Here is a 21,216-nt window from a genome sequence, read left to right as displayed (position 1 = left end):
TTTGTGGACCCGGTAGATGGCGCTGGAAGTCAATAAAATTCTTATTATTTTTAGACTATGTCTAAACTGGCAGCTAGTTTTATTTAGAAATGAACATGTTTTATTATAAATACAAATTAGATTATTAATAAATGTACAGTATGTGTAAGTGACGTCACATGTAAATGATTATTATTGTATTTGTTATCGGAGCGTAGGCACGTTACGCCCGATAACCGAAAGTCAGCGATTTATATAGACTATTATAATTAACATTACTGTATAAATAAACGGCTGCAAATAAGGAAGATAATTTTAGTTGTGTAGATTTAGCACGACTAACTATTTTACCGTTTGTTTATATTTTATGTAGCATTAGTAAATATATTTTAAGTTATCGTTGGAAGAAACTATTTTGAGGAAACTGCTAAATATAATACGGGGGATTTGGGGACGAAATCAGTCAGAATGTTGATTCTCTTTAACCGACTTCAAAATTTAGACTTTACGAAAGATTGAGTAAATAACATATTAACGTATATACATACAAAGTACATAAGGTTTATAGCTTGTTCATTTTTCTATGATAGTTTGAACGCAAAGATAATTATTAGACCTTGGCCATTTCCGCTATCTGTGAATAGTATATAGTCGCCTTCTACCGGTCTGCAACTCCGATAACTCTTTCAAACCACTCAACGGTTTTGTACAAGCAGTGAAGAGGTCGCATCCCGTATAATTTGGTCGGCATGATGGTGGTGCAGCTGAGATGGCCCAGTGGTTAGAACGAGTGCATCTTAACCGATGATTGCGGGTTCAAACCCAGGCAAGCACCACTATATATATGTGCTTAATTTGTGTTTATAATTCATCTCGTGCTCGGCGGTGAAGGAAAACATCGTGAGGAAACCTGCATGTGTCTAATTTCATCGAAATTCTGCCACATGTGCATTCCACCAACCCGCATTGGGACAGCGTGGTGGAATATGTTCCAAACCCTCTCCTTAATGGCAGAGGAGGCCTTATCCCTCCATGACGACCTCCATGGTCGAGTGGTGTGTACACTGGTTTTCATGGGTATGCCACTCTGAGGTCCCGGGTTCGATTCCCGGCCGAGTCGATGTAGATTACCATTAGTTTTCTATGTTGTCTTGGGTCTGGGTGTTTGTGGTACCGTCCTTACTTCTGATTTCCATAACACAAGTGCTTCAGCTACTTACATTGGGATCAGAGTAATGTATGTGATGTTGTCTCATATTTATTATTATTTATATTTATATTTATTATCCCAGCAGTGGGAAATTTACAGGCTGTTACTTTACTTTTGATGGTGGTGATTTAACCATGTGTGTGTGTGTGTGGGCAGCGCGCGAGTGCGGCGGCGGCGACGTGCCGGACGCCGTGCCCATCGCGGTGGGCTGCGCGCTGGGCGGGCTGGTGGTGGTGGTGCTGGTGGCCTACCTGGTGGGGCGGCGCCGCTCCGCCGCGCGCGGGTACCTCTCCATGTAGACCAGCAGGTGAGCCCGGTGCCAATACATCATTACACCTTCATTAAATAGTACCGTTCTATTCCATGATTAACTGGAAAGTACCACCCACTTATCTTTACTTATAGTAAGAAACAAATTAGAGGTAGCATCGGAAAATGCAATGGAATGAAAATAAAACCGATTACTGCCGATTTACACGACCAATAGAAATAGCTCCCTATCGCGCCATTCGACGCTATTCGTCGCTATAGATTCACGTGTCAGAGAAAGCAAGTGCATGTAAAACGACGCGTCAAATTGACGAATATATTAGGTCATATGAAATTACAAGTTATTACGTTTGTGCAAAGATCATATTCGCGTGAGAGATAAATATTAATAATTTGGGATAGTGTGCTTAATTCGGATGTGATCGGTTTTACGAATTTTGCCGATGCGACATCTAAGTTGTGTCGTACTATACTTTATATAGATATTTACCACTAAACACCAGTACTCAGTGTTGTTGTGTATTTATTTGAAAGGTGAGTGACTCTGTAACTAAAGGCACAAGGGCCAATAACATCTTAGTCGTGTCTGTTTGCGCATCGGCTGTATCAGAAATGGTAAATATCTTGCAGTGCCATTGTCTGTGGACGGTGGTGAACACTTATCGTATACAATACCAAAGATTTTGATTAAGGGTGAAATAATATGAATATTCAAAGTCATTTGTAGCAAAAATCGACTCTATATTTAAAATTAATTGAATGTATTTGTGTAAAGCACGAATACAATAATAGTTTTCTGAGATAGTTTATGACAAACATAATATAAATGTGTTTTACTTAATTTTTCAGATGGAATATGGAGAATCGACGTACGTAGTAAAATAGCATAGAACTAAAACCATCAATAAATCTTCATTTCATCGCATTAAATATTTACACAATTATAGACCTTATTTCGATAAATGCTATGATATATTATGTAAAAATAAATGACTCGTCACAGACCTTAATATTTTTTTAAAACATTTAATTGCTCAATATTTAATATGGCAACACTCGCTATCGAACATGTTTAGTAAAAATAAAAAAAAAAAAACAATGTATTAGTTCCATCTATAGTATCCAATATCGTATGAGTGATATAATCTCAATTTTGCAAAAAAAAAATCGTAATAAATATATAATTTGTAAATTTTTCTAAAATTTCATTTATATCTTAGTTATAAATTCAATTAATTATTGAAACGAGATCGTAATGATCAAATAATTCGCTGATAAAGTCTCGATGTGCGAATTAAAAATGTCTATGTATAATGATAACGGAATAATATATAAAAAATGTGATGTTATATACTAGTTTTAATGGAAAAAATTTAAACAATCTATCATTTTAAGCTTGTCGAGTTTTATTTAATCAATTCCAAAGATTCGATTCGAAAAATATTATACTTCAGTATAATAAATAATTATAACAATTTTGTGATTTAATATTTGTCCATATAAATAAGAATTAATGAACATTACTGATACACTATCTTCTATATTTGATTATAAATATTCTGGACGATTTCATGAGACAATATTATTTAAAACGTTTAGTCTGTATCTAAGTTTCAATTGTATGTAGTAGATAAATGTTAGTTTTATTGGTTAATGGGTTTTTAATAAAGAAATTGTCCAGATAACATCCTGATTGGTGTGACTGACTGGGTGGGTGAAATGGGGGGCAATCGAGCTGACCGCTTCGTCACTCTGACGTGACAAAGAATCCCTTCCATCCCTTCCATAAATACTGATGATTTTAAATGATTGCTTAATATCGGTGAGTACGAAGTGATCAGCTGTGAAACAATTTGTGATGTGCACATAATTATATTAAAATAAATGTTTTTTATTGCCAAACTCGGCTTTTATTTCCGAATCTCATACAATAAATACGTACACTATTATATACACTTATTATATTTACACATTAAACTATTGAACACGAACGCTTACAGCTAAAAGACTCGCAGACATTAAACGGTTAGAGGCGCCCCTTGGAGATAGAGAGAGACAGACGTATAACCTATTCCATTCGAATACGTAGATTTGCGAATGCACTATGAACATTTCTTTATTAATAATACATTTATCCATAATGCATATCATATCCATAATGCATATCATATCCATAATGCATATCATAGATTCAAGACTGATATTGAGTCAATCAACGTTGTTAATTTTGTTTTACTTTATTGGCTGGAAAATTAAATGGCAGATTGAAGACGCCAGCGCGTCATTGTCGCTCTCTCTCCCTCTTTACGACTTATAAGCTGGAGAAAGCATGGCGTCCTTGTTGCTCTTGTTGACGCCATGATAGTATGAGTCCAATCGCAGAGTAATTCGCTGCGCACTCAAGTACTGGTCTTTGTGGAACGTCTATATTATTTGGGTTTAAGTAACCGTTAAATATCGAAGTGCGGAATATGTATGAAAAAAAAAACAATTATCAAAATTTAATATAGAAATGAGTAGTTTTGTACCATCTCGATGTGAAACTTTTGGATTTTAAAATTTCAAGGTCATATTTATCTACAACGTTTCCATACGTAACGTTTGAGTTTCATGCGTTTTATCATTTATTTCTATTAAAGCTGAACCCTATTTTTAAAATATGTACAAAAATAGATGAAATTAAATCTAGTGTAACTGATTATGCATTCTAGTGACTAAATATATATTTAAATGCAAATTAATTTCATCGTAAGATTTTCATACATAAGTGAAATTGTATTCTTGTTTACAAATTACAATATAATTGAAGTAAAACTTCTTTTGGCACTATTTTCGAGGTCGCTTTTGAATACGTTTCTGATGAAAACGTTTTATCTTGTAACGCTTGTAGAGTGCGCTTACAATTAATAAGTTTCTTCCAATTTACTAATTACAATAATATTTTATTTAGTCAAATTGAGGTAATTAGCTGGCTTGGTAACTCAGCTTTTACATAATATTATACATTTTTTTGATACTACTTTTGTAAAGTAAATCATTTTATTACAAAAAAAAAACAACTTCTATCGTTATTGTCGTAGAAGCGAGTAGAAATATTCTGTAATAAAATATCGAAACTCATCTAGAACACGATGTCACAAAGTGATATTCGAAATGAACAATTATAATAATTAAATTAGAAATAGTGTATTAACTTCTATCGTCAACATTTTAGTGAGTACAAAATTAAACTGATTTATTTTTCACTTTAAGTACACTCGAAATTTGAATAATTATTTGAATTTTGAAAACGGCATTATATAATTGTTCACTCTGACTTGTCAATGCCACCGACATGTCTATTGTGATTGTAAAGCTGTTAATTTAAGTATCGCATTTCACTCGTATGTTTTTAGAAGAACAACATAACTTCTTTAACTCACGGAGTGTTGTTACGATGAATATTATTTTTTCATACTATTATCATAATTATAAAATACATTTTATTATATTGAACTAAATATATTTACAATTATCATACGAATACTGTTTGTTATTAGTAAGTACGTTAGCTTATATGTATGTACACTTATTTAGCGCTGACAACACTAATTACTATACATTATCTGTGGAGAGCACTGTACAGAGAAATGATGTATGAAACGATTATTTTTTGTCCTGTGGTACTTGTAATTTTACTACCATAACTATCGTTATTTGTTTCGCATATCTTTCGGTCTGAATATATATTGAAAAACGATTTGTATAGGTTCTTTCAGATAATGACTGATTGACAAAATTATTGTAGGGGAAAACGGAGACCCCAAATACAATCGTTATTTACGTTTAAAATATTTACATTTAAATCGCTCCATCAGCCTCTAGAGATAGCCTCGTATGCTTAAGTGTAGTAATTCCATGGTATGTATAATATTACATGTGTGTATTTTTCATAAAAATACCTTAATTCTTTGAAGTCGATGGCACTTGTGGCTTTTAATTATTTTTGCCTAGTATGAAATGTAGAACTTATTGCTCCATAAGGCACTTTGGCGACGTATCGGATAGCACAGTCGGCAGCGAGCGGCGGCTCAGGTGGCGACGGGGCACGAGTCCAGCAGCACGTTATGCAGTGCGCGCGCCGAGCGCCAGTCGCGCGGGGCGCCGCCCACCACCACGTCGCGGATGCAGCCCTTGAAGTTCTCGCGCCCCTCCGCCAGCTCGGCTGCGCCCTCTGCGGAGTGAAACGCTCGTGTTGCCTTTTAATCTATATTTTACTAGTCGTAAATAACCACTGCTCGTTAAGGCTCTTCTTACATGTTCAGATAAAAACTAAGCGTTGCATGTTCTAAAACGTAGCTTTGGGTTGACAGAATTACATGTGGTTTCATCATAATTTCCCTTCAAGGACTAGATGAATTATAAACAGTCAGTGCTCGGATATAAAACTGATATCTTGTTTTAAGAACCGTGTGTTGGGTTCGCTATGTCATTTCAGCCGTATATGGCGTATATATGGTTACTGACCGGGCAGGCCGCCGACGTGCAGCGCGGCGCGCGGCGCGGGCTCGGGCGCGGCGGGCAGCAGCGCGGGCGGCGCGCGCTCGCCCGGCGCCGCGTCCAGCGCCAGCCACGCCGCGCCGCGCGACAGCCGCGCGCGCACCGCGTGCCACTGCCCGTCGCACACGCGCCGCTCCGCCTCCACGCGCGCCCCGCCGCTCGTCAGCACCACCTGCGGGGCAACGCCCGTGTCATCCATTGTGTATACGCCGCAGCCCGATAGATTGTTACATCGGTTCAACACCAGACAAAAAGTGTTATCGAGAACAAATTCAATGGCCCATCCTTGATCAAAATGGAAAGAACGTATACTCGACATTGATATTTTGTGTGACGTCAACAGATCGAACATCTCTAAAAATCCAAAATTACTCTAGACGATTACTCACCAGTCCATCTTTCAGCTCGAGCAGAGCACCCGCGGCCGCTGCCAGCACACCGGAGGCGGCCGCCGCTCGGAACTGAAGCCTGATCTCCACCGACTCACCCTCGCCCTCCCCACCGGTCCAGCCGTCCGGCCACTCCGCATATGCGTCACCTGAAATAAACGTTACATAATAAATATTATTTGGACGTCTGCTAACGTAGCACAAGATATCAAATAATTGTATGAATGAGTCGCTCACCCGCGAAATATGCGCCTCGTTCGACTCGTGGGAAGCACTGTCCCACTGCGGAGTGCGCGCGCGCATCTCGAACCAGATCCTCTGTGCGACCGTTGAGTGAAACGCGTCGCACGCAGCCGACCAGTCCGCCCCCGCGTATCGCCTGCAACGCGGTCGCATAAGAGTGAGATACACTCGAGACGGTCATACGTTTGACTATAGTTTGTATACCACGACACGAAATTTGACTTGCACTACAGTTAAGCAATTAAAATAAGAAACCGAGAGCTTTTCAGACGTTACACAGGAATATCATATGAGGATTGCTACAATGACTTCCGTTCTCGAATGAAACGCATCTCGTGTACTGACCGCATGCGGCACGTGCGGCGCCAGCGCCTGGGGCGGCGGCCCGCCCACGAACAGCCTGGCGGCGCGCGAGTGCGGCGGCGCGCGCGCACTGGCGGCCGCGCCCGCACTCGACAGCGTCACGCGGCCGCGCGAGATGCGAACGGACACCTGACGTCAAACAACTTATATTTTAATATATCATCCACTTAATCCTATAGATTATTATTACTATTTAAAAAATTCAAATATTCACTATAGAAGAAGAATTACAAGAAACCATTATTTTATTAAAAGGAACTGTTGTCGGTAGTACCGTGTGCCACAGTCCGTCGTCGAGTCGAGCGGCCAGTGTGAGTTCGCGCCGCCGCCGGCCGCGCAGCACAAGACGCGCACGACCCTCGCGCAGTGACAGCGCCGTGTAGTGCTTCGGTTTTAATTTGGAGCCCTGCGGACGATCAAATTAAACGTCATATTACTGTATAAACAAATATATAGACTACTGCTTCATAGTTGTTTATGTTTTACCTTTGTACAGTCGGGGTGAGATAAGGTTCGTCACCTTAATTTCTATTTATGTTTGCTTTGTATGAGCGATAATCTGCTTTACCGATCGAGAATGACATATTGCGTCGCAATAATTTGATACTTACATACAGACTGGATAAAGGGATGAATTTTAAAACTGACGAAGGTTTTCTTACTCTGACTGTACCTATTTATCTATCTACACATACCGGTAACAGCATGATCACGCCCTCGCTGGCGAACGTGCGGAGCTGAAGGGAGAAAGAGAACTCTGCCTTTGCCCCCCTATCCTTGTCTTTCCCTAGTCGCAGGGTCGCGTAGCTTCCGGGTGTGTCCCCGAACTTAACAGCGCCCGCCTCCACGGTATACGACGACATCTGTAAGCAAGTTTTAATGATAATAATGTGTTTAATTTTGTTTTGGACTGGTGTAACTTGTATACAGTGTACTTGATACAGTTAAGTATAATAGGCTATTTGACTGGTTTTTAAAATCCATTTTATATTAATCAGTAGGAGTGTAAATTGTAAAATTTGTTTTTTTTTTTCAATTCCAGTACATATTTGCTGATATATCGACATGATATATCGCGAAACGCAAACAATTGACAATATGGAGATGCAATATGGTTGCTGACGTCACGTGCCTGTATTTTAATCTGTGGCGCATATGACCTAGAATAAGTTTGTTGGCATTTGGACCTCATTGCGTACCTTGGCGCAGTCCCGGTCGCGATCGGGTTGCGCGTGCAACGCGCGCGGCTCGGCGGGCGGCGCGGCGCGCAGCTCGCCGTCCGCTCGGCCCAGCCGTGCGCCTCGGCGACGTATGCTAGTCTCCAAGCCCACCCAGCTGAGGAAAATGCTTATTTATAATACCTTAACATTTTAAAATTAAAAATATATCTATATTCCTTTTTTAAGTATGAAACTGTTTAGAAGTTTGGAAGACGACAGGGATTTTTCTTTTAGACATGTAGATGGGTGATCAAACGGGCCATATGATGGTCAGTGGTCACTAATGCCTTATATAGCCAATGAACCTTCAAGTATTTTACAATAATACACGATATATTTTTATGACTATATAAATAATATTCTTACGTGGAATCCGCAATAAGGTCAGCAATCGTGCCAGTGAAACCGCCGACGGAGAGGTTCGGGGACGAGGTCTGCGTGTCACTGGGGGGAGCTCCCCCTACGTAGAGACCGCGAGGGCGCGCCGCAAGCGCCCCCCCAGCTAAAGTGCCACGACCCACTAGCTTCTCGTCCACCCATACTTCCATCTATACACGCAATAATATAATCACGATGAATATTTAAAAATTATAACATAGTATGTTAACCTCGATAAGTTCTGACGTTTATTTAAAATTGGAATGAAAATAAACGGCCAGTATAAACCACTTAATGTATTTCATTCAGCATCAAATTCTATCAGCGATATGATTAAATAGAATATGGGTAAATAATATTCTACACACTTGTAGCATTCTACATAACATTGTACATACTTGTTTATGAGCTCGCACCAGCTGTACCGTGTGGAGGACACCATCATCAAGCTTCGTACCGTTTATTCTCAACAGAAGTTCCCCTTTTCCAACGTTTGCCTTTAACTCCAATTCACCTACAAATTTATCGCAATTACACCACTAATATTTAAAAAGAACTAATTAGTATACTAATATTATAAAAGGAAAGTAAGTCTGCTTGTCTATCTATTTTTTCATATACCCAAAACTTGTCGGCCGGACGGACCAAAGGATTTTTAAATAGCTGTCGATCAACCCCCAAAACGCAAGCGAAGTCGCCGACATCCAGTCTACTCTGCTAAGATACAGCGGACTAAGAGAAAAGCCATCTCGTAAAGAATACAACAAATAAACTATTTGTTAGAGGTATGTAACCTTTAATAAGGGCAAGGATCAGATAGTGGTGATCGTCTTCCTCATCCTCCACCTCGTTGTCGTCGAGAGCGAGCACGGGCGCTCGGTAGAGCAGCACGCCGGACGGCGCGCGCGCGCGGAACGACACGCCGAGCGTTGTCTTGCGGCGCACTGCAGGCGACGCCAACTCGATATAACCATCTCCCTCCAACACCGCTGACCGGAGAGGCTGAGAGACAGAGACATACATATTGAAGTAAGTTTTTGGTCGTCTCCAATAATATATTTTTAACAAACTATTTAAACATTATCTATTTTATCAATCATATGGATTACTCACCCTTGCAGCGCACCCAGGTTCAACTCCATGTCGTGCAGGCGTATCCAGCAAGTCGTACCCTTCTCTGTCCACCATGAGTCCACCTATGCACCCCAGCAGTGGCAGTGAGTCGTATCCCAAGTTTTCACCCTCAGGAGGCAAACCGCCCACCCAGTAAGTGGAGCTGGACAGCTCCGGTAATTCCGCTGCAGACTGGACGGGTGGTGAGGGGGACCCGAGGGTTTCTTCGCCGTTCACGCGCAGACTGCCTGGGGACCAGGGCCGCTTACATATCATATACCGTGAATGTATATTCAATATTTTGATGGTAAAACAAATTAACTATTTTATAGGAACAGAGTATAAATATGTGGTAAGTGAATGGATTTGGTGGTAAGTGGCGACCATGGCTCATAGACATTGGCTCTGTAGGAAAACCTTGTTTGCAACAACACGGCGTCACTTACCTAAACAAATTAAGATGTTATGTCCTTAGTGCTTGTGCACTGACTCACTCACACCGAAACTCAACAATACTGCGTATTCGTAATATGTTGTGAGTGGATGGGAGTACGACACGATGGAAACACGAGCTAACAAAAAGCTCTTCTATTAAGCATAACTGAAGGTGTTTGTTAGAGGAAAGTCATAAATGATGCAGAATTATTTTAACAAATATACTCATATAATGAAATATTTATTTTCGCTTGACAGTTAAGAATAGTTGTAATTAAACATGCATGTAGAAGAGCGCTCGTCGCGGGCACAGTACCTCTCTCCAGGCCGTTGAAGACGCGCGTGGCCTGCACGTGCGCGGGCCGGCCGTCGCAGTGCCGCCCGCCCGCCGCGATCTGCAGCCGCGCCGCGCCGTACACCACCAGGAACACCACGCGGCACGAGCGCACCCACACCGACACCGACCGGTTCTGTGCAACATACATTACTTATAACGAGATCTAAAAAAAAAATTATATGTGCTTTTGAAATTAAATTCAAAGTCACACCACGTATAACAGAGCTTACAATTCCTTTTCAAATATTTGTGAAAGGGAATCATGAGCCGTGAGGAATCGCCACTATTGTTTTGTGCTCATGTTTACAACAATATATAGTGATTGATTAATTAAAGCAAAATCAAAATAAACATTATTCGAGTGGGCTTTTACAAGCACTTTTGAATCGTCATTTTACAATGTGAAGCTACCACCGGTTCGGGAAGTAGATTCTACCGAAAAGAGCCGGCAAGTAACTCAGTAGTTACTCTTTTTCAATATTGAAAAATAAAAAGTCATGTTAGTTAAATACAATTATTTAAATTAGTATATCCTGTTTGGAAGTCAACAGGTATTATTAAGTCCACTCTTTTTTATCATCTATAAGGTTGTATATACGATGACAAAGAGTCAGTGTGCGCTTGGGTGGTGAGTGAGAGCATGTGCTAGTTACGTTGGCATGGTCGTGCGCGAGGAAAAGCAGCGCGTCCGCGTCGGTGGTGCGGAACGACAGCGCCAGGCTGAAGCGCCGCCGGTCGGACGGGCGGCGCGAGCGGCGCAGCGCCACGTAGCCCGCGCCGCCCAGCCACACCAGGCCCTCGCTGCCGCGCCCCTCGCTGAACCATCTGTGGTCGTCAAGCATTTATTGTAGATTATAAATCCTAGATATATGCAAACCGAGATAGCAAAGTCGATAGGGACTTTGTCATCTAATGCCTAATCAATACAACAACAACAGCAGCCTGTAAATTCCCACTGCTGGGCTAAAGGCCTCCTCTCCCTTTGAGGAGAAGGTTTGGAACATATTCCACCACGCTGTTCCAATGCGGGTTGGTGTAATACACATGTGGCAGAATTTCTATGAAATTTGTCACATGCAGGTTTCCTCTCGATGTTTTCCTTCACCGCTGACCACGAGATGAATTATAAAGACAAATTAAGCACACGAATCAGCGGTGCTTGCCTGGGTTTGAACCCGCAATCATCGGTTAAGATGCACGCGTTCTAACCACTGGGTCATCTCTGCTCTTTATAATTAAATATTTTCCTAATCAATATTGGGCTCGAATTTATTTCATGTTTGAAAACCAACTCGCAATGACACAGCGGTCGGAGTATGCTCTGAGTCTTCTCCATTACAGAAGGACTTTTGTAAGTAGACATCTGGCATAAGATTCATACAGTTGTAGTAAGTTTCCCCACCTTTGCGTGCAGCCTGTGCACTGTGCTGTGGCAGGCTGCTTGGTGAAAGCCCAGAGGCCTATCGCGGCGTGATCAGCGTGAAGTGAGTGCACGCAGGCCGGCAGCGGCGCCCCGGCTTCACCGAGCCACCACAGCGCGGGCCGCAGCAGGCCGGCGCCCGGCGCGCTGCCGGTGCTGTTGCTGGAGGTGAGCGCGGCGCCACCCGAGCGCTCCACGCGCATGCGCACCGTGCCCCACACTCTGAGGACGACCAGCTGACATGTTAATTAAATATTGTCTCATATTTCAAATATTTAGAGAATAAAATAACTCAAAAATGAGGAACATGTATTTTCTTCGATATAATTATGAATTTAAGATAATAAGTCTGCATTATTTTTGTTTATTTATGGTATGGTATAGTCACCTCTCTATATAAAGACGGTAAGTAGTGTGATCTGCGTCGTCCAATGTGGGTTGCAACGGTTCGGGATGAGTCACCACGCCCTCGCCCCCGCCCACGTCCCACCGCAAAGTCAACTTGCCCTTCTCCACCGATAGACGCATATATCGCTCCGAATCCTAAAACGAGTGTTAATCACTACATATTATAAAACAAATTCCCAATCCCGCGTCTGTCTGTCTGTATATTCGTGATAAACTCCCAAACCTACTGGACGGATTTTCATGCGGTTTTTACTAACAGAAAGAGGGATTCATAAGGAAGTTTTAAATATATAATTTATTATGGTTTTGTGTAAATAATTTGAAATAGGACGAAATTGTTAAACATGTCAGAAAAAAGCAACAAAAAATACATAAATAAAAGTAAAAAAAATTAAAAACTACCTTAGGCCCACCCGTAGGAAGCCGGGACGAGTCACTTGTTTTAGCAAATTATTATTAACGAAAGTAGACTTTAAGAACGTACTCGGTCGGGCAAGTAGAGCAGCGTGCCGTCGCGCACGGCGGCATCGAAGCTGAGTGCGAGCGTGGCGCGCGTGGCGGCGGGCGCGCTCCACGCTGCGTATGCGCGCGCGCAGCCGCCGGCCGACCGCAGCGATACTGTTATCTATGCGTTGAAGAAGATTCACATTGTTATAGATGTACTTTTAAAGATATATGACGACCTCCATGGTCGAGTAGTGAGTACACCGGTTTTAACGGGTACGAAACTTCGAGGTCCCGGGTGCGATTCCCGGTCAAGTCGATGTAGAAAATTCATTAGTTTTCTATGTTGCCTTGGGTCTGGGTGTTTCTGGTACCGTCGTTACTTCTGATTTTCCATAACACAAGTGCTTTTGGTACTTAAACTGGGATTAGAGTAATGTGTGGGATGGGATGGGGGAATATTGTTAAAGCCAGGACATTTAATACATATAAATAAATATTTAGTAATTAAAGTTTTAGTAACATTACAAAATCTGACATTTAAACTTAAATATCTTAACGTGACTTAATTTCTTATTATAAAAACTAAACAAATTCTAAACCATACCGTGGTAGCAGCATGTCTCGCCCTCTCGACTTGTTCGCGCAGCGCTCGCAGTGCGGGGTCGAGCACGTGCGCTGCCGCGGCGTGCTCGCGTGCGCGCGCCCCCGCCGCCGCAGCCAGCGCTTCCGATACTTCACGACCGCGGAGCGTGTTCCCGCGGATCTGGGATACTGAAATAGTTTTGATGTAAACAGTTATGTTTTTGCAATTAGTCGCGTTTGCTATTTAAAGCTTAATTTTGATTGAGATTTGTCTTAACTAATTAAGTGCAATTAATTAAATATCACTTACAAAGATGAATACAAAACAAAAATAATAATATTTACATTAAATTCATTTTATTTTACTGACTAGAAAAATAGACTAGCCTTAACTGCGTAATATATTCAAATATTAGTTCACTCATTAATCAACGCACCATGCTCCTCAGCGGCCCCGAGCGCGGTGTCCCCGAGGCGCTGCAGCGCGGCGAGGTTCCTCCGCAATTGGTAGCGCACACGACGCCTCGTCTCAGCCGCTTCATCGTAGAGGGCTCGGCTGCTCGCAAACACGCGCTCAGCCTGCGCGCTCGCGAGCTTCAGCGCGCCCACCGCCGCACTGCCCGCGCCGCTCGCCGCCCCGCCCTCCGCGCCGCTCGCCAGCGCCCGCTCGCGCCAGCCCAGCGCCCGCAGCCCCACGCTCACTGCGTCCGTACCGCGCTGCGCCGCCTCCAGGTGACGGCGGAGTTCTGTTGAGTAGTACTTTTAGTCGTACTTTCAGTAGTACTTTTAGTAGGAATAGTGCGATTGAGGGCCATTTCAGTTTGATTTGGAAATGTCGTAAGACTGCAATAACCTGAGCAGAGATGGCCCAGTGGTTAGAACGCGTGCATCTTAACCGATGATTGCGGGTCCAAACCCAGGCAAGCACCGCTGATTCATGTGCTTGCAAAACAACGTGAGGAAACCTGCATGTGACAAATTTCATAGAAATTCTGCCACATGTGTATTCCGCCAACCCACATTGGAACAGCGTGGTGGAATATGTTCCAAACCTTCTCCTTAAAAGGAGAGGAGGCCTTTAGCCCAGCTGTGGGAATTTACAGGCTGTTGTTGTCTCCAATAACCTCCTATTTATTAAATAAAATGTTTTTACAATTATTCCAGATTTTAATAGTGTATGTCATTCTGAACTATATTATAAGGAGTCTTCGTAGCTCTAACCGTCAGCCTTCGCTATCAGCTCTTTCCCTCGTCGTCTGAGTGCGTCGGAGGCTGCGTTTTCCGTCTCGGCAGCCACCAGCAGCGGCTGCGGGCCTCTTGCCAGCTTGGAGGCGGTGGTGGCGGCGACGCTTGCGGCGTGCGCGGCGGCGGCGGCCTCCCTCACGCGCTCCACCACTTCGGTCCACGCCCGCGCCGCCTGTACGCCCGCTGATGCTACGGCTCGCGTTCCCGCAAACAAACTGCACGCAATAGATATTTTTAACAAAATCTTTATCTTAAACATTAGAAAAATAATTTGATTTTACATGTTAATTTAATATCACAATTTGTTTGGTACCGAAAGAACTTTAAACTTATAGGCGATTTGTATTAGAAATTATACATTTTCTAAAATGTCTAAAAAATGTCTCAAAACATTCTTATGAAATAATCTTTCACCTACTTCTTATATTCTTTTGCTTTCTCCGCTAACGTTGCAACGTGCTTCTTCACCACGTCGAGGTACTTCTCCTTGTACTTGGGAGTCAGATTGTACAAGATGCCTTCCTTCTCTTCAGCGCTCGAGGTGAGGTTCTGAAGCTCGGAGAGTAGTATAGGAAAGGACACCGCGAGGTTTTGGGTATGGAGTATGTCGACACGGGTGTCTTCAGTTAGATTGTGTGTTGATATTTTTGACACGTCCTGTAAGAATTATTACACAGTATAAAACAAAATCGCTTACCACTGTCTGTTACTATGTATGCTTAGATCTTTAAAGTTATGAGTGGTTCAAGAGGAAGGTTTTTGTATATAATATATATATACAATACATGGATAATATAGTAAAGAAAAAATAATAATTTTAGAAGTTTCTAATGTGATGTCGTAAATAAATAAAATCTGTTCTATAGTATAGTTTAGTATCAGTATTGCACTCTTCGGAGCGGGTCGTTAGTTAAATATATTACGACACATTGTACTGAATGAAAAATGTACCTTTTAAATGTTTACATTACTTTATCCTGTCAGACGTATTGTTTTATTAAAAAAAATTTTTTTTTTAAATCGAAACTAATATTTTTGTTTTATGGATACATACCTCTAGCACCAAGCGACAACGTAGTCCAACATCCCTAACGCTAGACAGCCTGGGTATAACTCGCTTCTTCATCTCCGCAACGATGTCGCCCGCGCTCCACACAACCTCAGCTAATTTGGGAAGATCCTCCGCCTTTCTCTCCCACTCGTCGAGATCAGACTGCATCTTATTGATCCGTTTCAATGCGTCTTCAATACGATAGTTGTATTCTTGTACGGATGTCGATTGTAAATTTGCCTAAAATTTAAATTACCTTATAGTTTTGCACATGTGTCATTTAAGAAAGCAATATCAATTTTTTTGGTACAATTTACAATTCCTACCAGGGATAACCTAACATTTCATTTAATCTTGTAACATGATGATCTAAAGTGTTCAAACGACTCAGCTAGTCTATGAAGGATGTTTAGATTTTGGCTGCAATAACAGAACTACTCTACAATAATTATTAACATTACCTTGAAAAACTATAACTTGGTGGTAGGGCTTTGTGCAAGCCCGTCTGGGTAGGTACCACCCACTCATCAGTTATTCTACCGCCAAATAACAGTACTCAGTATTGTTGTGTTCCGGTTTGAAGGGTGAGTGAGCCAGTGTAACTACAGGCACAAGGGACGTAACATCTTAGTTCCCAAGATTGGTAGCACATTGACTATGTAAGGAATAGTTAATATTTCTTACAGCGTCATTGTCTATGGGTGATGGTGACCACTTACCATCAGGTGGCCCATATGCTCGTCCGCCAATCTATACCATTAAAAAAAAACTTACCGAATCAGACACATCAGTCGCTCCGGCAATGTAATCAATCAAGCTTAGTTCCTTAATTGTCTTTAGTAAATGCCTCGCCTCTTTAATCGCTCTGTGCGCACTCAAGTGCTTCTCACCTCTAGCGAAGTCATCTAATGCCGCTACTTGCAGGGCTATCAGTCTCTTCTGTTTTAAAACCTCTTCCAACCCACTCATACTCTCCAAACTTAATGACTGAGCTTCTATTTCTCTTTTAGAAGCGTTTAGTTTTAATTTGTTTGCCAAAGTAAATAGCTCATGTTCAGCTACCTCTAATTCGCTAATGGAATGATTCAGGTGTTTGGCGTCTTCCAGAGTTTTCTTAGAGTGCTGCAGTGCTGTGCTTAAAGTGGATGCGTTGTTGGAGAACTCTCGTAATGCCGGGAAGGGCTGTGGTATCCTGCTGAGTTCTGTGAGATCAGCGAGTGAGAGGTCTTTCTTCATCTCCTCCATCGTTTTCAGTAATGTCTGCGTGCAATTGTCGCATGCTGAAATATAATTGTTTTGTTTTGTACTTGGATTATTATTGGGTACAAAATTCCAATTTTTTGAGACTTATACTAATCACAAGTATATAGGTGATGATTTTTTTCATAAGTTTTTAGCTCTGCGAATTAAAAAATTTAAATCACATGTTAAGAAGAATACTTTGATTAATAAGGCGAATTACTCGATAACCGAGGATAGGTAATAATTTAACTGACTACTGACTGTTTAGTCGGTACTCTTCGATAGAATATATACTGGTATTCCGAAGCGAAGCGATGGTTTTAAACTTAATTTCTCTTAAAGGATAACTCAAAACAGCTCTCTAGAACCTACTTGAATAAATTATATTTTGATTTGTTTTGACGCACAACTAACACTCAATTTATTGCAAGACTATAGCCACTCTAATTACTGACGTTTGCATCCATCTTCGTCCAGATAGTGTCCGGGGCGCGCGCACAGCTGGCAGCGCTCGCCGGCCGCGTGCGCGCGGCAGTGGCAGCGCGCGCGGGCGTCGCACCGCGGGGACAGCGCCCCGCGCGCGTCGCACGCGCAGCGCACGCACTCCGCGCCGCGCCGCCGCCAGCCCGGCGCGCACTGCTCGCACGACGCACCCGAGTAGCCTGAGCATAGCGGGTAGAATAAAATGTGGACGTTGAGCAGTCGAAACAATAGTACATGTAGGACTACATGTTATGTTTACTGGCTATATAGTTTTTTGTTCTTTTTTCGTTTGTGTTTCAAACGAGTTTACTTGTATTCTAGAATAGTCTCGAATAAGTTAGTACGACAGTAAAATCCTTTGACATCGTTACATTTTGTTTGCTTTTTCACACTAATCTATCATTATGTAATGCTATTACACTAAGCGAATGATCAATAACGATATTTATAAAGTGATAGGGTTTATAGCAAGTCCGTTTGGGTAGATAACAGTTACTCATCAGATAATTTTCCGCCAAACGGAAATAATAAAAGGCTATTTTTTATTCTAACTTGTAGGGTAGGGCTTACTAAACTACAGACGCATAATATATTTGTTCCCATAATTGGCGCATCGGCGAAGTAAGCTTCACCGACTATTCAGCATCAGGTGGATAATTTTTCCGTCCGCCTAAGCATGCATATTTATTTACATTAATTTTTATATAACTTACCGGGCTGACAGTAGCACTGCAATCTTCCGTGTGCCATAGCACAGGCAGTGGCTCGCGATAGCTCCCGTGTCGGGCAAGGGCACGGCTCGCAGCCGCGCTCGGGGGTTCCGTAGAATCCCTCCGCACAGCGCTCGCAGTGCGGGCCCGACGTGTTGTTTGTACAATTCTATGACATAAGAAAAATTCACAGTACTGTAATAATATTCCAAAAATATTTTTTATCGGAATTATCGAATTAAGCTTTTTGTTAATCTCTAATAACAATACTGATGTTAAATATAATAGCTTTATAACGATCTGATAAATTATTTTTTTCATTTCGCTAGAAAAATGTAAAATAATCCTAATAGCCAATATCCTAAAAGCTGACAATCCAAAGCCTTATAAACTACATACCAGACCTACAAACATACCAGACAATATCCGGTGTTTGGATGACAGCGGACAGCGCGGCCGTGGCATTCGCAAGGACGTGAACCCTCGACGTCGATTAGGATGGTTCCTGCCACTCGCAGCAAGCGTGGTGTGTTGGGCGGCATCCAAAAACCGGGGGCGGGACGTTGGCACGAGGCCGCATCGTACCCGCGCGGGCACAGGCAGCGCTCGACTCCGGGCGCTGGCGCACCGCGTGCTAAGCCAGCAATCGCCGTCTCCAGTGAAACATTCAGCAGTCTGTGGTATTGATTAAAAACATACTATAGTCATTATCATCAAAAGTCGAGATGGCCCCAGGGTTAGAACCCATGCATCTTAACCGATGATTGCGGGTTAAAACCCAGGCAAGTTCCGTTGAATTTTGTGTTTATAATTAATTTCGAGCTTGATGGTGCAGTAAATCGTCGCGAGGAAAACTGCATGTGTCTAATTTCACAGAAATTCTGCCACATATGTATTCCACCAATCCGCATTAGTACAGCGTTGTGGAACATGTTCCAAACCTTCTCCTCAAAGGGAGATGAGGCCTTAGCCCATCAGTGGGAAATTTACAGGTTGTAGTTTTTATTATTGTATTGTATTACTTAATTTGGACTGCATACTTACAACACGTGCAACGGCTCAGCAGTGAGAGGAGCTCTCGTGGATAGTCTCAGTAGCAAGCGCCGCACGTCGGAGAGCGCCAGCATAAGCGCCCCTCGCGAGGCCACAGCGCTCCCCATCGAGCCTCGTCCCCCGCGCCCCGCACGCCCGCTCCGAACTTCCCACAGTGACTCGTGAAGGTGCACCGCGTGCGATCCGTTAACAGGTGCTACTCGCTGGAAGAACAGATTTTCGAACGCTTAGTAACAAATAAACATTATAAATCGACTTTTAAAAATAATGCGATAAATTGCAAAAATATTTCACGGCTCACAATATTTCGACAGTTTACAATCTGGCGAGACAGATTGTAATCTAACAAATTTTGTAATTTTACGGTGACATATACAAAACTTGATTAAGTTGCCTACCTCATAGTAATCCAAGACGATATTATTTCCATATATGCTGACGAGTGGGAATCGAGTCATCACGTGGGGTGGGAGTGGTTCACCCCCCTCCTCTTCTACCCGAAATCGAAGTGCTCCTCCGTAAGATAACACGTGGTCACCAAGAAACAGCTCGCCGAGCTCCGCGTACACCGGTACAGGGGGGCGGGGAACAGATATCGTGGCTTCCTGGATGCTGGTGCGGATTGCCAGGAGGGAATCTTGATCCATCTTAAATTAATAATTTCAATTAGTTACGGGTAGTTTCAAAATAGTACGTTGGATTATTTTCAATTACCAAATGGGAATTACAGATATATGTAGTGAAAAATTAATAATGGACAGTGTCTTAGGTATAGATTGATTTGATAGATTTCTATTCACATTTAAGTAATTAGACAAAAAAAAGTCCCGCTAAGTTTCTTTCGCTGGTTCTTCTCAGGTCAGGGTGTTTCTTTTGTCGAACCTTTAGTATTCATTTTGACCATCAATAACTAAGTGCAATGCTTCTATATTTTATAAAGGAATTTGAGTTTGAGTTGTCTGAAGTCATGTTGAGAAATATGGTTGAGGATTGCAAGCTACAGTTACCGTGCCAAGATCCCCTCGCAACAGCTTAAGGTGCAGCGGTGTCGCGGCATGCAGCGCTGCACGAGCGACCTCTGCTTGCGTGCATTTAGCACTACGACCGAAGCAGAAGCACGCCGTGCAGCCTGCTGGGTTGCTGGCTGCCAGGCCGAACGTCCCGTCCAGGCACGTATCGCACTTCTCGCCTACAACGTTGTCCTGGAAACGTGCACGTTACGTATTTGGGAGTTCCATATCCTAAGTGGGGGTCGTAAATTGTATCTCTGTAATGTGATTGGTATCGAACAGTCTTTTGTTTATTTATGCCCGTAATAGGCTATTGCAATAAAAATTTTGTATGTTGTTTGTTTTTTAAATAATTAATTAATTATTAGACCCACTGGTTAGAAAGCGTGCATTATTTATTATATTACATTAATGATTGTGGGTTCAAACCCAAGCAAGCACCACTGAATATATAAGTGAAGACATCGTGAGGAAACCTGCATGTATCTAATTTCATAGAAATTCTGCCACATTTGTATTCCACCAACCCGCATTGGAACAGCGTGGTGGAATATGTCCAAAACCTTCTCCTCAAAGGGAGGACTTAGGCCAACAGTGGGATATTTACAGGCTGTTGTTGTTGTATGATTATCAAGACATTGAACTAAGCTGCTAGGCTTCCAGCTGTTCAGATCTCTATTTATACCTTGCATGGACATTGTCCGTTCTGGTCGCAAGGGCATACGCCATCTTCGCAGCCGCGCGTGCCAGCAGGGGAGCACCCGCAGGGACGGCACCGCGGCCCGAAGTACCCGCTGGCGCACCGCCCGCACTCGCGCCCTGTCCAACCAGCGCGGCATCGACACTGACCGGTCACCGCATCGCAGCTGTCTAAGAAAGCATAACTGATTTTATACGTTACGGAATGATGCATCCGACTCCCGATATAAATTCCGTTGACACTGTTTGCAGTTACTCAACTAACACTTATTGCTAAATAATGATTATACTTGAGTGGTTTTCTAAGTAAACGTTGCACTGTATGACAATATAATTGGTTCTAATATATATTTCTTTTATAAAGCGTTGAAAGGAAAACTTCGAGAAAAG

General features: G+C 42.4%; 2 protein-coding genes across 2 annotated transcripts in view; one reads left to right on the top strand and one right to left on the bottom strand.

Annotated features, from left to right (window-relative positions):
- LOC124530883 (lysosome-associated membrane glycoprotein 1-like) overlaps positions 1–3,361 on the top strand; it is a 30,592-nt gene extending 27,231 nt beyond the window's left edge. Inside the window, exons 5-6 of the mRNA XM_047105238.1 lie at positions 1,346–1,496; positions 2,309–3,361. Of these exons, the coding sequence (XP_046961194.1) occupies positions 1,346–1,488 (143 nt within the window). The 3' untranslated portion in view covers positions 1,489–1,496; positions 2,309–3,361. The remainder of the gene's footprint in view (positions 1–1,345; positions 1,497–2,308) is intronic.
- A 1,155-nt stretch (positions 3,362–4,516) lies between these two features.
- LOC124530910 (laminin subunit alpha-1) overlaps positions 4,517–21,216 on the bottom strand; it is a 194,244-nt gene continuing 177,544 nt past the window's right edge. The window contains exons 22-51 of the mRNA XM_047105277.1: positions 20,813–20,997; positions 20,125–20,319; positions 19,516–19,764; positions 19,109–19,320; positions 18,481–18,739; positions 18,068–18,233; positions 17,327–17,533; positions 16,404–16,909; positions 15,633–15,869; positions 14,997–15,235; positions 14,555–14,793; positions 13,771–14,079; positions 13,356–13,522; positions 12,789–12,929; positions 12,285–12,439; positions 11,879–12,118; positions 11,130–11,301; positions 10,456–10,609; positions 9,705–9,952; positions 9,386–9,593; positions 8,990–9,105; positions 8,580–8,761; positions 8,193–8,340; positions 7,689–7,856; positions 7,268–7,399; positions 6,976–7,122; positions 6,625–6,766; positions 6,388–6,536; positions 5,966–6,170; positions 4,517–5,672 (exon numbers count right to left, since the gene is read on the bottom strand). Of these exons, the coding sequence (XP_046961233.1) occupies positions 5,530–5,672; positions 5,966–6,170; positions 6,388–6,536; positions 6,625–6,766; positions 6,976–7,122; positions 7,268–7,399; positions 7,689–7,856; positions 8,193–8,340; positions 8,580–8,761; positions 8,990–9,105; positions 9,386–9,593; positions 9,705–9,952; positions 10,456–10,609; positions 11,130–11,301; positions 11,879–12,118; positions 12,285–12,439; positions 12,789–12,929; positions 13,356–13,522; positions 13,771–14,079; positions 14,555–14,793; positions 14,997–15,235; positions 15,633–15,869; positions 16,404–16,909; positions 17,327–17,533; positions 18,068–18,233; positions 18,481–18,739; positions 19,109–19,320; positions 19,516–19,764; positions 20,125–20,319; positions 20,813–20,997 (6,020 nt within the window). The 3' untranslated portion in view covers positions 4,517–5,529. The remainder of the gene's footprint in view (positions 5,673–5,965; positions 6,171–6,387; positions 6,537–6,624; positions 6,767–6,975; positions 7,123–7,267; positions 7,400–7,688; positions 7,857–8,192; positions 8,341–8,579; positions 8,762–8,989; positions 9,106–9,385; positions 9,594–9,704; positions 9,953–10,455; positions 10,610–11,129; positions 11,302–11,878; positions 12,119–12,284; positions 12,440–12,788; positions 12,930–13,355; positions 13,523–13,770; positions 14,080–14,554; positions 14,794–14,996; positions 15,236–15,632; positions 15,870–16,403; positions 16,910–17,326; positions 17,534–18,067; positions 18,234–18,480; positions 18,740–19,108; positions 19,321–19,515; positions 19,765–20,124; positions 20,320–20,812; positions 20,998–21,216) is intronic.

Source organism: Vanessa cardui, chromosome 7 (genome assembly GCF_905220365.1).
Source record: "Vanessa cardui chromosome 7, ilVanCard2.1, whole genome shotgun sequence".
Taxonomy (NCBI): domain Eukaryota; kingdom Metazoa; phylum Arthropoda; class Insecta; order Lepidoptera; family Nymphalidae; genus Vanessa; species Vanessa cardui.
Note: the sequence above shows the minus strand (reverse complement) of the source record. Positions and strands in the feature narration are given on the sequence as shown.